General features: G+C 50.9%; 6 protein-coding genes across 6 annotated transcripts; 3 read left to right on the forward strand and 3 right to left on the reverse strand.

Moving 5' to 3' along the window:
* Nucleotides 1-22: 22 nt before the first annotated feature.
* On the reverse strand, nucleotides 23-1974 carry Triagg1_7338 (uncharacterized protein; the record flags this gene model as incomplete). Its single annotated transcript, XM_062902063.1, has 2 exons — nucleotides 23-1736; nucleotides 1805-1974. The coding sequence occupies 2 exons, from the start codon at nucleotides 1972-1974 to the stop codon at nucleotides 23-25; spliced, it is 1884 nt and encodes a 627-aa protein (XP_062753656.1).
* Nucleotides 1975-3643: 1669 nt separating this feature from the next.
* Triagg1_7339 (CAZyme family AA3) lies at nucleotides 3644-5563 on the forward strand (the record flags this gene model as incomplete). Its single annotated transcript, XM_062902064.1, has 3 exons — nucleotides 3644-4032; nucleotides 4096-4664; nucleotides 4731-5563. The coding sequence occupies 3 exons, from the start codon at nucleotides 3644-3646 to the stop codon at nucleotides 5561-5563; spliced, it is 1791 nt and encodes a 596-aa protein (XP_062753657.1).
* An 86-nt stretch (nucleotides 5564-5649) lies between these two features.
* Nucleotides 5650-6743, reverse strand: Triagg1_7340 (uncharacterized protein; the record flags this gene model as incomplete). Its single annotated transcript, XM_062902065.1, has 3 exons — nucleotides 5650-6252; nucleotides 6329-6532; nucleotides 6699-6743. The coding sequence occupies 3 exons, from the start codon at nucleotides 6741-6743 to the stop codon at nucleotides 5650-5652; spliced, it is 852 nt and encodes a 283-aa protein (XP_062753658.1).
* A 423-nt stretch (nucleotides 6744-7166) lies between these two features.
* On the forward strand, nucleotides 7167-10078 carry Triagg1_7341 (uncharacterized protein; the record flags this gene model as incomplete). Its single annotated transcript, XM_062902066.1, has 3 exons — nucleotides 7167-7190; nucleotides 7264-7395; nucleotides 7457-10078. The coding sequence occupies 3 exons, from the start codon at nucleotides 7167-7169 to the stop codon at nucleotides 10076-10078; spliced, it is 2778 nt and encodes a 925-aa protein (XP_062753659.1).
* Nucleotides 10079-10738: 660 nt separating this feature from the next.
* Triagg1_7342 (uncharacterized protein) lies at nucleotides 10739-11659 on the reverse strand (the record flags this gene model as incomplete). The annotated part of the gene is made up of 4 exons (XM_062902067.1): nucleotides 10739-10842; nucleotides 10905-11093; nucleotides 11175-11294; nucleotides 11422-11659. 4 exons carry the CDS (start codon nucleotides 11657-11659, stop codon nucleotides 10739-10741), a joined length of 651 nt encoding a protein of 216 aa, XP_062753660.1.
* Nucleotides 11660-12202: 543 nt separating this feature from the next.
* On the forward strand, nucleotides 12203-13384 carry Triagg1_7343 (uncharacterized protein; the record flags this gene model as incomplete). The annotated part of the gene is made up of 1 exon (XM_062902068.1): nucleotides 12203-13384. One exon carries the CDS (start codon nucleotides 12203-12205, stop codon nucleotides 13382-13384), a length of 1182 nt encoding a protein of 393 aa, XP_062753661.1.
* Between the last annotated feature and the right edge of the window lie 91 nt (nucleotides 13385-13475).

Genomic DNA, 13475 nt, shown 5'->3' on the forward strand with positions numbered 1-13475 from the left:
ATTAGTCTCTTCATGGGCTGGGTTATGCCTCTGTCTTCTGCTTCTTTGACTTGGATTCTGTGCCGTTGCTTTCCGCACCACGCTTGTTGCTGGCAATTTCACCATCTAATCCATCCTTGTCATGCTCATCTTCGTTATTATCTGCATTCTCCCCGTAGTCGCTCTCGTACTCTCCCATAACCTCGGCCTCACCAGGGGATGGAAACAGCGTTCTCCAGCTTCCATCCAGAACCTTGTCGTCGTTGCCGTATAATCCCACCGCGTATGCGTTCTTCATGGCAGCCATGCAGATGCCTCGCCGCTCATTGAAATCAAACATGGGCTTCGGGTACGTCCCTTCTTGAGGCTCCGAGAGGCCATCACCAGTAACCCTGACGCCGGCCTCCTTCTGGTCAGGCAACGGCATCTTCCACGGCTCGTAAATGTACTTTTGTTTCACGCGGCTGAGCTCAGGCACCCATTGCCGAATCAAGTCGCCGTTCTTATCCCACTTCTGGCCGAAGGAGACGGGGCTGTAGCAGCGGAAGTACTGGGTGAAGAAGGCGGTGCAGGAGAGCCACTGCCAGTTGCCGATGTTGCAGGCGGGCTCGTGGTCGATGAGCCATTCCTCAAAGACCTCTGCGCCGCGCTCCCAGTCGACGTAGCAGCCGCCGCGGGTGAGGAAACAAGCGACGCTGTGGCGGCCGAGGTGATGGATCCAGCCGTCGTGGCGGAGCTGGCGCATGAGGGCGTCGATCCAGGGGAAGCCGGTGACGCCGGCCTTCCAGCGCTGGAACCAGGCTTCGGCTTGCTGGGAGTCGATGTGGTGGTCGCCTGTGATGAGGCCGGTTTCCGGGTCGCGCTTGGAGGGGAGATGCCAGGGGATGAAGCGGCAGTAAGGGTTCGTTGCTGTTTGGGCGAAGGATGTGCCGAGGGCTGCCTGGGCGGCGAAGTACATGTCGCGGAAGAGGACTTGGCCGATGAGGCTTTCGGGGGGAGATGAGGCTGCTTTGCCGTAGGACTCGACGATGTCGTGGACGCGCCAGTAGAAGAGACGTACGGAGAGGGCGCCGAAGTGGAAGAATGGCGAGAGCAGGGTTGTCGACTGGGGATTGAATTGTGCTGGGCTTGTCTTTGGTTTCTGGAAAGTCGCCGTGTACTTTTTGTCCTTGAGGAGGTCTTCGAGAATCTTGAGGGCGCGCGTCTCGCCGCCTCGATGGGGAGTTGTTGCTGGGGTGAAGCCGAGCTCATCCAGAGTCTCAATGGCAAAATCACCATTTGGACCGGCGATGTGTTTATATCCCGTATCTTCCTCCGATCTATAATCTGCGTTGAAATCCGGTTTCTCCTCAGGAACATGCCGCTCAAAATCCACAGGCATGTCTCCCGGATCAGGCAAACTCTCAGGCGCCGGAATGGGCTTTGCGACGGGTCCAATCTTTTTGCCTGCGGCCTGTAGCTGGGTTATCGACATTGTGGGTTTCCCGCCATGGCGCTGGACGATGTCGTCGCTGTCCCAGAGGGTTCGGCCTGGTTGGATGATGACTTGGATTCCTGCTGCTTTGGCTGCTTTGGCAACGGCCTCGTCGCGGGAACGGGCGTATGCATCTGTGTCCTTTTCGAAGACGAGGTGGGTTGGTTTCCAGGCTTTGAAGAGTTTTGGAAAGAGTGTTTGCGGGCCTTCTCGGAGGACGAACAACTTTGAGTTTTTGTTCAGCTTCGTGATGGATTGGGAGAGGTCATTCTGGCAGTCCAATCTGATATAAAATGTTAGTCGCTTGGTTATCTCATATTCCCATGAAATGATTCAAACAAGGAGCCATACAGAAACTGCCATCGATTCACTCCTCCTCTAGCCTTGTACACGTAGTGAGGTTCCCATGTGAAGATTGGCCAAAGAACCTCTGGCTCGAGATCGAGTGCTGCTTGTAGGGCGGGAGAATCGTGCAGACGGAGGTCTGTTCTGAACCAGTATATCACACGCGGTTTCGCCATTTTGCTGAATTTATTGGTCGTATGAACAATTCATTGTGTAGATTCTTTCATTCATGTTGATGTTTTTGTGTAAATGAAACATTCGAGAGGAGTGAGTTTGTTGAGGCGTCGGTCCATGATGTCATGATTGTGTCTGAAGGCGATGCTCGTGCACGGGTTAGAATGTCTCGATCGGACGAATGAAGCCATCTCAACGAAATCGAAATGATGTCTGAGACACCGAGGCGGAAGAATAGTCATAGAACAGACATCAACATGTCTCTCTTTTGTCATTATGCAGAGTTTAAAGCTGATGCCTCTAAGATCTAACGTAAGATCTCAGCTTCAATAGCATAATTACTCCGGGCTTGTAACACCTCTTCGGGTATTAGGTAGCTCGAAGACAAATTCGAGACGTTATCTCAGAACTCTAAATCACTAGGTAGCCAGTTATATGCTCGCTCGACTGCGTAGACGGAAATATTTTGTCTTGTTTAGCTGCGTGGATATACTTAGGGGGCTGCTTCAAAACCAGCCAGACCTCCACTGTAGCTCCATATACCACGGGGCGTCTGACTGGGAAAATCGCCATTGATACCTCTTTGACATATTAATACCATACATCACACGAGGATCACAAAGGTTAGGTAGCTTGGTACAAGCCCCATTTTATTGCATGAAGTGGGATATAGTGTATTGGGTTGTGGTACTTTAAACACTTTATAAATAAATAAAGCAAAAAAGTATATATCTATGGCTTATGCCTATTATATTATATACTAATTATTATATTCCTTTCTATATAGATTAGTATGTAGGGTAATATATATAATAAAGCAGAGCTTATACTAAGCTGACTTTTGTGATCCTTATTCAATGTGTATGTACTTGTAACCTTGCAAAACTCATTTATAGGTCTCCCTATAATTATACCCTGTTTTTATTAAAAGAAACAATAGGCTAACTTCTTTAAGTTAGTATATCCCCTTATTTAGAACGACCCACAAACAAGCTTTGCGAGGTTCTATGATATTAGTATCGGCATTGGCATTGGCATTAGCATCGGTATTAGTATTAGTATCGGGCATTGGCATTAGCATTAGCATCGGTATTAGTATTAGCATCAATATCAAAATTATAATTAATGAGTATTAAAGCTATTAAGAACTCATTCGCAGCTGCTTTTATATGCCTTCCAAATGAATTCTATAGTAACTGTAATAGAAGTATTTTAGTAACAGTTCTATGTTATATTTTACGAGGAAATTGGACTTGGTAAACATTTAGTTATGTTTGGCTAAAGCTGAGTTAAATAAAACGGAGAATTAATTATCCACAAGGTGTCCTATGGACAGGTTTGCCCCGCTGTTGCGAAAAGATAACCCGTCCTATGGACCGGTCTTCTTACAAAGGGGGGAGGGACAGCTTATCATAACACTGATCTGAGGTCCCTTGTGAACGCGAAAAAGTCGGTCTACAGTCAAGTCAGGTATAGGTATATCCACTTGAGTGCCGCGTTCCATGGAGTTTTGCATCGATGCCTGATTCCCAATTATTCCGACGCTTCGTCAGGTCAGCACTAATAGTCCACGCTATCTATATAAGACATGGAAAGGTTGAAACAAGAAGAACTGTAGGCTTTCAGTAGTCATTCTCCTGTAGAACACTCTTCACAAAAGCAAACAGCAACATGCAGGTAGTCTCCATCGACGACTTCATCCATCAATCCTTTGACTTCCTCGTCATCGGCGGTGGAACTGCCGGTCTAGTTGTTGCATCTCGTCTGGCTCAAGATGGAAACTTCACTGTTGGAGTCCTTGAAGCTGGAGGAATAGCCAACGGGCGTGACGATGTCGAGATCCCAGGCTACGCTGGGATATCGCTGGGCACTGAGATTGACTGGAAATTCAAAACAGCACCACAGGCTCGTCTTGGGGGAAAGGCGATCAGTTGGCCACGAGGGAAAGCCCTCGGTGGATCGGGTGCTATCAACTTTATGACATGGATGAGAGGTGCCAGAGAGGACTATGATGCGTGGGAGGCGCTAGGCAATCCCGGATGGGGATGGGATAACTTGCTGTAAGTTCTGTCGAGACTCAGTGGTGGTGATGGTGTGAAGTCTCCTCTGATCTCGTCCGATAGCCCCTATTTCAAAAAGTCGGAAACGTTTCATCCACCTAGCGATTCTATACGGGTTCAAGAGGACCTTCGATATGACATTGAAGCCTTCGGGAACTCGGGGCCGATTCATATCTCTTATGCCGAAGAATTTCAACCATCTAATCAGGTGTATTTCAAGACGCTCAACTCGGTGGGCGTGCCAACAAACTCGGCTCATTTTGCGGGATCGAATGTCGGGAGGTGGACAAACATCAACAACATCGACCCTCGCACCACGACTCGATCCTTTGCGACCAACTATTGTTCCTTGGCTGGTTCCAACCTTCACATCTTGACTGAAGCCATCGTTCAAGATGTTGTCCTTGACAAGGTTGACAACGCATATAGGGCCTCTGGAGTTCGATTCGTCTATAAAGGCCAAGAGCACGTTGTCTCAGCATCTCGCGAAGTCATCTTGTCCGCTGGAAGCCTCCAGTCACCGCAGATACTAGAGCTATCAGGCATAGGCAACCCCGAGGTATTGTCCCAAGCCGGCATTGATGTCAAAGTGGATAGTCCCATGGTAGGGGAAAACCTACAGGAGCACAAAGGTTTGTACCTGCTTCGGTAATATGAATCGCAGTGTAAGTCAGCCGTTGGCTAACGGGATAAAACAGACATCCATATGGTCGTGGAAGTTGACCCAGAGCTTGAGAGTCGTGATGATCTCTTCTTTGACGCCAATTACGCGGCAGCAGCTCGAGCACAGTACGATCGGGACCAAACTGGCCCTCTCACCCGCCTTCCCTCCGCTTACAGCTATGTGCCTCTTGCCACTTTCATGCCGCAAGATACCTTGGAGAGGTTATATTCTCAGGCCAAGGATCTAACCGGGTTTCCACCAGAAAAGAAAGCTATCATGCAACAGCGTCTGAAGGACACTGAGATTGGCCAGGTGGAATTTGTCTTTTTTCTTGGCGCTGCACCCATGGCAGAGGCTGGAAAGAAGTTTGGCAGTTTGTATCAATATCTCCAATATCCTTTCTCTGTTGGCTCAGTCCACATTCAGCCAGCACCCTCTGAGAAAGATGATCCTGTGCTTGATCCCAGGCATTATGAAGGCCCCCACGGTGAGATAGATCTCGACATCATGCTGGAATCGGCCCGCTTTGCTCGCAAAATATTGCTTGCGCCCTCTTTCAACAAGATTGTGAGACAATGGGCATACCCCCCCGCCAGTTTATTCACAGACGACGAGGATGTCAAGGCGTGGATCCTTGACAGCACCGCTATGACATACCATCCTATTGGCACATGCGCCATGGGCGGCCAGGCAGGCATCGGAGGAGGAGTCGTGGACGAGAGGCTCAAGGTATATGGAGTCAAGGGTCTGCGAGTTGTGGATGCGAGCGTCATGCCGCTTCATATCAGTGCACACATACAGGCGACTGTGTATGCCATTGCGGAAAAGGGAGCATCTATGATCCTTGAAGATGCGGCAAAATACTAGTCAGGTAGAAGCACAGGGAATTGCGACGCCGAGGTAGATCGAGGTATTATAGCGGAATGGATTTGCCGATGCTGACAAGACCCGATTCATCTCTGTGATATTGCGCCACTCTCATCATCGGTATCGTGGAATCCGGCTCTAGCTCTCGCAACAGTAACTTCGCTTGAGGGCGTTCTAAAGACGGATGTGGATGACGGCATGTTTCGAAGAGAGATGTCGTGAGATGGTTGAGTAGTAGGGTCTGCAGACATCTCAGAGGCACTGGGAGATGCATCATGCTCTGAGCGCATCTTCAAATTCTGTTTTGCCCAGGGCAGCAAGTTGAAGTATCCGCCACAAGCGAACACGCCAATCCAAAGGACCAGCTCAGTCCCATATATCACCATACCAAGAATGTCCAGGGTTGGTTGGAAGAAGACCGAGATGAGCGAGAAGAGATCGCCGGCGGCGTCGATGCCCACAAAGATGAATGAGATCCCACGCACCGATCGATGGACGTATATATCCCAGTAGTGTCTGAGGACGCCAGCAGCGAGGAATGCCGCAGAGAGACTTGCCATCAAAGTATCCGGCCATGCGAGATGCGAAGAGTGAGCGGCTCGCAGGGCGAAGATGAGGCCAATCTGTATACCAGCCATCAGGAGAGCGATGGGAATGGTTACGAGAAGACAGCGAGAAATGGGCCATTTCTAGTATCGAGATTAAGATTAGTGACTGGTGATGCCGGTTGGACAGCAACAGCGAAGTAATCATGTGTGTATTCACCTTGTCGTAGTATCGGCATTGAGCCCAAGTGGTGAGACTTAAGAGCGTCAAGATCTGGGGCTGGATGCGCAGAGCTACATTAAACTCCTTGGTGATGTTGTACACTCCCAGAGGGACGCCAGCACATGCCCATAGCATCATCATTGAGGGCTGTAGGCCTGTGGTGTTGTGGCGACGATAGTTGATGATGATTTGGGGGATAAGCTGCGTCTTCATCAGTGATGCTATCCACATGCAGTGCAAAGAATTGGAAATTGTACCTGTACAGACCAGCACACCTAATATGTATTACCATTAGCGAATTGTTTCCAAGATTTCTATCATCTTGATCATGTCTATTTCGTTCTATGTGAGTTGGAGAATGACGTACAGCTCCAGCGGTGCCGAGCACATTTGCCGCCACGGGATTATCCATGCTTGCACTTGGCGATTAATGAATTGGTGAGATCATATCTTTTTGCCTTGTAGTTACACAGAGGCGTCCAGGTGCAACATTTAAATATTCATGTATTTCTGCATCATAGTGGCGATAAAGAGGCTCATCTCCAATGTTCAAAAGCAACAGCTAGAATCACCCACTCTTTTACTACAGCTGGTGCGATTACCTAATCCCACCTTTCGCGTCACCACTTTTCTAATTGATTGCAGTACAAACGCGTCTCCCCTCCAAGACACGCGCCGGTGGCTCTACAGGGGATTCTGGATTCTGCAGGCCACGTCTTTTCGACCAGCTGCATCTCCATGCTTCATTCTCTTCGTCTCAGCTAGGGAGAGAGATTTGGAAGTTTTTTGAGGAATCGTTTGGGAATATTCATCACGACCTTGACAGTCCCCAATCATGGCTTCAAGACCCGAATTGAAGGTACTATAACGCCTTAGACCCCTCCAGCAACTTGACGGCCAAGTGCTGAAGAATCTGACATTGGAAACCCCAGGTCGACGACGAGGGCGGCTTCATCCGCTTCTTCAAGTCTCTGCCAGATCTCGGTGAAGATGCCGTGCGGATATTCGACCGAGGCGACTGGTACACCGCCCATGGCAACGATGCCCTGTTCATTGCTAAAACTGTACGACACCAATCCCGTCGCCTTTCCTAACCGATTCACCTCTCTAACGTACCCAATTCAGGTCTACAAGACGACGTCCGTTGTCCGACAACTCGGCAAAAACGACCACACCGGTCTCCCCTCCGTCACATTAACCACGACCGTCTTCCGGCAGTTCCTCCGCGAGGCGCTCTTCAAGCTGGGCAAGAGAATCGAGATCTGGCAGAACTCCAGCGGTCGGATGAACTGGAAGTGCATCAAGCAGGCGTCCCCCGGAAACCTTCAAGATGTCGAAGACGAGCTAGGTGGCCAGATTGATTCGGCGCCCATGATTATGGCAGTCAAGATATCCGCAAAGGCTTCCGAGGCGCGTGGCGTCGGTGTCTGCTTCGCTGACGCCAGTGTGCGAGAGCTCGGTGTCAGCGAGTTCCTCGACAATGACCTCTACTCCAACTTTGAGGCTCTTCTTATTCAGCTTGGTGTCCGAGAGTGCCTCATCCAATACGAGAAGGGCGACAGAGAGAAGGAGAAAGACCCTGAATTGGCAAAGATACGGCAAATCATCAATAACTGCGGTGTCGCTCTAGCGGAGCGGCCAGCTGGTGACTTTGCCATCAAAGACATCGAACAGGATCTGGCCCGCCTCTTGAAAGACGAAAAATCAGTTGCCATGCTACCACAGACAGACCTTAAGTTGGCCATGGGTTCTGCGGCATGTCTGATCAAGTACATTGGCGCCCTACAAGATGTCTCCAACTTTGGCCAGTATCAGCTCTACCAGCACGACTTGGCACAGTATATGAAGCTTGATGCAGCTGCCCTCAAGGCGCTCAATCTCATGCCCGGTCCACGAGACGGATCGAAGACGATGAGCATCTACGGTGTGCTCAACCACTGCAAGACCCCCGTAGGCAGCCGCCTTTTGGCGCAGTGGCTGAAGCAGCCGTTGATGAGCAAGGATGAAATTGAAAGGCGACAGCAGCTCGTAGAGGCGTTCTATACCGATACAGAGCTTCGCCAAACCATGCAGGAAGAGCACCTGCGCTCCGTCCCCGATCTGTACCGCCTATCGAAGAAATTCCAGCGCGGCAAGGCCAATCTAGAGGACGTTGTCCGCGCTTATCAAGTTGTCATCCGTCTCCCAGGCTTCATCGGCACCCTGGAGGGAATCATGGACGAGGCTTACAAGGATCCTCTTGACGACGCATACACCAACAAGCTCCGAGAGTTGTCCGATAGTCTCGGCAAGCTTCAGGACATGGTTGAGCAAACTGTCGACCTCGATGCCCTGGATCGACACGAGTACATCATCAAGCCAGAGTATGACCAGAGCCTGCGTATTATCCGCAAGAAGCTCGACCAGCTCGACCGTGATATCAGACAGGAATTCCACAGCGCCGCTCGTGACCTGGACCAAGAGGCCGACAAGAAGATTTTCCTCGAGGCAAACCACAAGGTCCACGGCGTGTGCATGCGCCTGACGAGACAAGAGGCTGGCTGCATCCGCGGCAAGTCAAAGTATCAGGAGTGCTCCACCCAGAAGAATGGCGTCTACTTTACAACAAAGCAGCTGCAGGCCTATCGTCGTGAGCACGACCAGCTGTCGGCAAACTACAACCGCACTCAGAGCAGCTTGGTGAACGAGGTCGTCCAGGTAGCATCCTCGTATTGCCCCGTCTTGGAGCGTCTTGCTGGCGTGCTGGCTCATCTAGATGTCATCGTCTCGCTCTCTCACGCCGCCGTGCACGCTCCTGAGGCTTACGTCCGACCCAAGATGCATACCAGGGGCGAGGGTCAGACAAAGCTCATCGGTGCTCGTCACCCTTGCATGGAACTCCAGGACGACGTCCAATTCATCACCAACGACGTGGATCTTACCCGTGACAAGTCGTCGTTCCTCATCATCACCGGACCCAACATGGGTGGTAAATCGACTTACATCCGCCAAGCCGGTGTCATTGCCCTCATGGCTCAAGTTGGCTCTTTTGTCCCCTGTTCAGAGGCCGAGCTCACCATTTTCGACTCCATCCTTGCCCGTGTGGGTGCCTCTGACTCTCAACTCAAGGGTGTCTCAACTTTCATGGCCGAAATGCTTGAGACGGCCAATATCCTCAAGTCGGCCACAGCTGAGTCCCTCATCATCATTGACGAGCTCGGTCGCGGTACTTCGACATACGATGGCTTCGGCCTCGCCTGGGCCATCTCCGAGCATATTGTCAAGGAGATTGGTTGCTTTGCCATGTTTGCAACTCACTTCCACGAACTGACGGCGCTGGCCGACCAGTATCCCCAGGTCAAGAACATGCACGTCACAGCGCACATTAGCGGCACCAATGGCGATATCAACGCCAAACGCGAGGTTACGTTGCTGTACAAGGTTGAGCCTGGCATCTGCGATCAGAGTTTCGGTATCCACGTCGCCGAACTTGTGCGCTTCCCTGACAAGGTCGTCCGCATGGCCAAGCGCAAGGCGGACGAGCTCGAGGACTTTACTACCAAACACGAGGATCTCGGCATGAGCTACAGTACTGAGGATGTGGAACAGGGCAGCGCAATGCTCAAGAAGGTGCTGGTTGAATGGAAAGAGGCTGTGCAGAACGGAGAGCTCAGCAAGGAGGAGCAGGTGGCCAAGCTAAAGGAATTGGTGGCAGCAGACGAGAAGTTGCTTGCCAACCCCTTCTTTCAATCCGTCAAGGCGCTATGAACAAATTCCACGGATGGGGGAGAAAATCAACGTCAATTTTACTCAGACTTTTAGTGTAATGGCCTCGCATTTGATAGCGCCAGGAGTTGGGATTGACTGCATTTATTTGGGAAACAGATCCTATATCATTTGGGACGGATATGCATATAATAGCACTAAAGAGCGCCGTTATTTAAGGGGCATGATGAGAGCCGCGATTTTACAAGATGAAAAGCTTTCACACCCTGTGTATTCCATATGTCAGCAGATTGTTCGTGACATGCAACCAGTAGGAGTTGATAAAGGATAAAGAAAAGATTCCATCAGACAATACAATGTAGATATGGTGATAATTAATCAGTGATATCATAAACAGCCTCTGAAGAGATTTCATCATGGAAAAGAAGACGACAGGACGCAAAATAAAGAGTATTTGGAAAAGAAAAGAAAGAAAAAACGTACCTTTCTAAGTTTAGTCGTCATGACACCGGCAGCCCAAATCCAAAAACATGCAGTAATGGCAATGGCAATGACGACGTGGAAAACAAAAAAAAATCCGATTATCTAGCATCGCATCTCTTCCGCACTGGAATGCGACGGATATATGTACAAGCTGCCGCAGAACTCACCTCGAAAATCTCTGGCAGCTGGCTTTAAATTCTTTCATTTTTGATATCATTTTTATTGGCTACCCTCAGCGGTGGCGCTTACGGGGTTAACTTCGAAGCCATACTTTTCCTTGATCCGCTCTCGTCTCCGCTCCTCATATCCAGGAGGACGGATGCCTGTGTTTAGACGTCAGTTTACCAAGAACCAGCTACAGAGATCTAGTAATGTCAAGACTTACCTCGTCCCTCGCCCAGCTCGGCAACAGTCTGCTCAACGGGCAGACGGGTTGTCCGTCGAATAGTCTCATTGCGCTCAAACTCATCCTCCTCCTTGTATAAGCTGTCCAGCCGTCCTCCGGAGACGTGGAAAAGGCCCTGGGCAGTGCCGACGAAAGCACCAAGAGCCAGCACAATGGGTGTGCGTCGGACTGTGTTAGAGCAAAGAGGCGAGAGTCAGCATGCGCGCTATAACCGGAAACCATGTAAAAATACTGAAGGGGGGTCCTTACAAGGAAGTCCGAGAACACTGCCGCACATGAAACCTCCAAAGGCGGCGGCCCAAGCATCATCCTTCTCCCGCAGGTTCATCATCGTCCGGGAGAAGAAGGCGTAGGCACCGGGACCGGCAGCTAGAAAACACAAACAGCACACCCGTCAGCCAAAAAAAAAAAAAAAAAAAATCCTCTCTGGTGATTGTGTTTTGCGCAAAGATCCGGCCCAATTGGAGCCATATCGTCGCAGGGACTCAGTCCATACCGCAAATGCCAATGATGGGAGCTCCCCGCGTAAAGACGCTCATAGCGCCCACGTTGCGCTTCGACAGGGCATTCTGGATGGCGGCAATGAAGAAGCCGCTGCCCAGGCCGACCAATGAAGTCTTGGCCGTCTCGTCAAGGACGTCATGCGGCACATACGGCTTCGCCATGGCGTTGTGGAATTGGGAATCTCGCCCGTTGATGGGAGTTTGAAAAGAGAGGAGGAGCTGTTTTGCCATGGCCTTTGAGGCCCTTGGGATGCCGAGAACTGCGCATCACGTGAGGGCCATTGTCATCAATTGGGGTGCTGTGATTGGACGAGAAAGAATTTTGGACTGGTTTCGGATTTTGGGCGGCGGTACAAAGATACTTGCTTCGGGCCCCACCAGCCCACCAAGAGATTTGGGGTGCAAAAGATTGCTGCTTAGGTAGGTAGAAAAAAAAGAGAGGATATAAGACTTGTGAAAACTCCATGATATTGGCGATTGAGGGCATTCTGGAGGCATCGCGGTGATCAATTGTGAATGTCGATAGCTTCATTCAACTGGGAAGCTTCTAGGAGGCACAGAACTCTCAACAATAAGCTGGTACAGCTCCGGTGTGACTCACCATCACATGAATAGTATCCAGCAGATGTGATCTCAACTACACAACAAGCAGTTCAATCTCGGAGTCAACCCAGCTCCAGTTGAGCTTCTCATTACGGATCGAATCTTCATTGCCTCATAAACTCATACACAACATATTACCCAAGCCTTACAGCACATAAAATCATCGCAGAAATGAGTTCACCAGAGCCGATCGAGGCCTCAGCCTCAGCACAACCACCCTCACCACCAACAGACACATCACAAGAACAAGAACAAGCTCAATCAAACCCTCCCATGTCCAAAAGCGCCCTCAAGCGCCTCCGCAAGCAAGAAGAATGGGAAGCCGGCAAAGACGACCGCCGCAAGCGCCGCAAGGAAAAGCGCCACGAGCGCAAATCTCGCGTCCGCTCCGAGCGCGCCGCCCTCATCGCCCAGGGCGTCGACCCTCTAGACCTGCAAAAGAAGAAGACGCCGTCCACCCTGGCCCCCGTGGGCATCATCGTCGACTGCGACTTTGAGCAGTACATGATGGACAAGGAGCGCGTGTCGCTGTCCAGCCAGGTCACCCGGGCCTACTCCGACAACCGCCAGGCAAGGTACCGCTCGCATCTCTGGGTCGCGGGCTTCAACAAGGGCATCGCGAAGCGTTTCCACGAGGTGCTCGGCGGCGTGCACAAGAACTGGAAGGGCGTGTGGTTCCACGACGGCGACTTCACCAGCTGCGCGGCAAAAGTTCGCGAGCGCATGAACGCCCCCGACGGCAGCGGAGGTGAAATGATTGAGTCGCTGCAGCGCAGCCTCGACGAGCCCTCGACGTGGACTCGTGATGAAACCGATCCTTTTCCTATTCCTGGCCCGGAACCGCCCCTGGACGCGGCGAACAAGGACATTGTGTACTTGTCATCGGATTCCCCTTACACGCTCGAGCGCTTGGAGCCAAACACATGCTATGTCGTAGGCGGGCTGGTCGACAAGAACCGCGAAAAGGGCCTTTGCTATAGACGTGCGCGGGAATTGGGCATTCGGACGGCAAGACTGCCGATTGGCCAGTTCATGGTGATGCAGAGCCGGCAAGTCCTGGCGACGAACCATGTGGTTGAGATTATGCTCAAGTGGTTAGAGTGTGGTGACTGGGGGCAGGCATTTTTGAGCGTGATCCCAAAGAGAAAGGGTGGGAGATTAAGGAGTGAAGATGTTGGTGATGGTGAAGAGGCTGAAGAGGGGGGTGAAGACGAGGATGAGGAGGAGGATGAAGATGAGGAAAAGGGGGCGGAGGCGTCAGAAACCAAGGTACAAGATGCTTCGACAGCCGAGGCATCGACTGCTGCTGCAGATGAAGGACACGCTGAACAACTAAAAGAGACATCGTCATAGACATAATCGCTGTATATAGCTCCTTGACCAATACTAAACCGAGATTTATACCCAAAACACGCGGCACAAAATCATATATCCCACCGCTATA

The sequence above is a fragment of the Trichoderma aggressivum genome, assembly GCF_033847375.1.
Source record: "Trichoderma aggressivum f. europaeum strain CBS 100526 chromosome Unknown scaffold_032, whole genome shotgun sequence".
Taxonomy (NCBI): Eukaryota; Fungi; Ascomycota; class Sordariomycetes; order Hypocreales; family Hypocreaceae; genus Trichoderma; species Trichoderma aggressivum.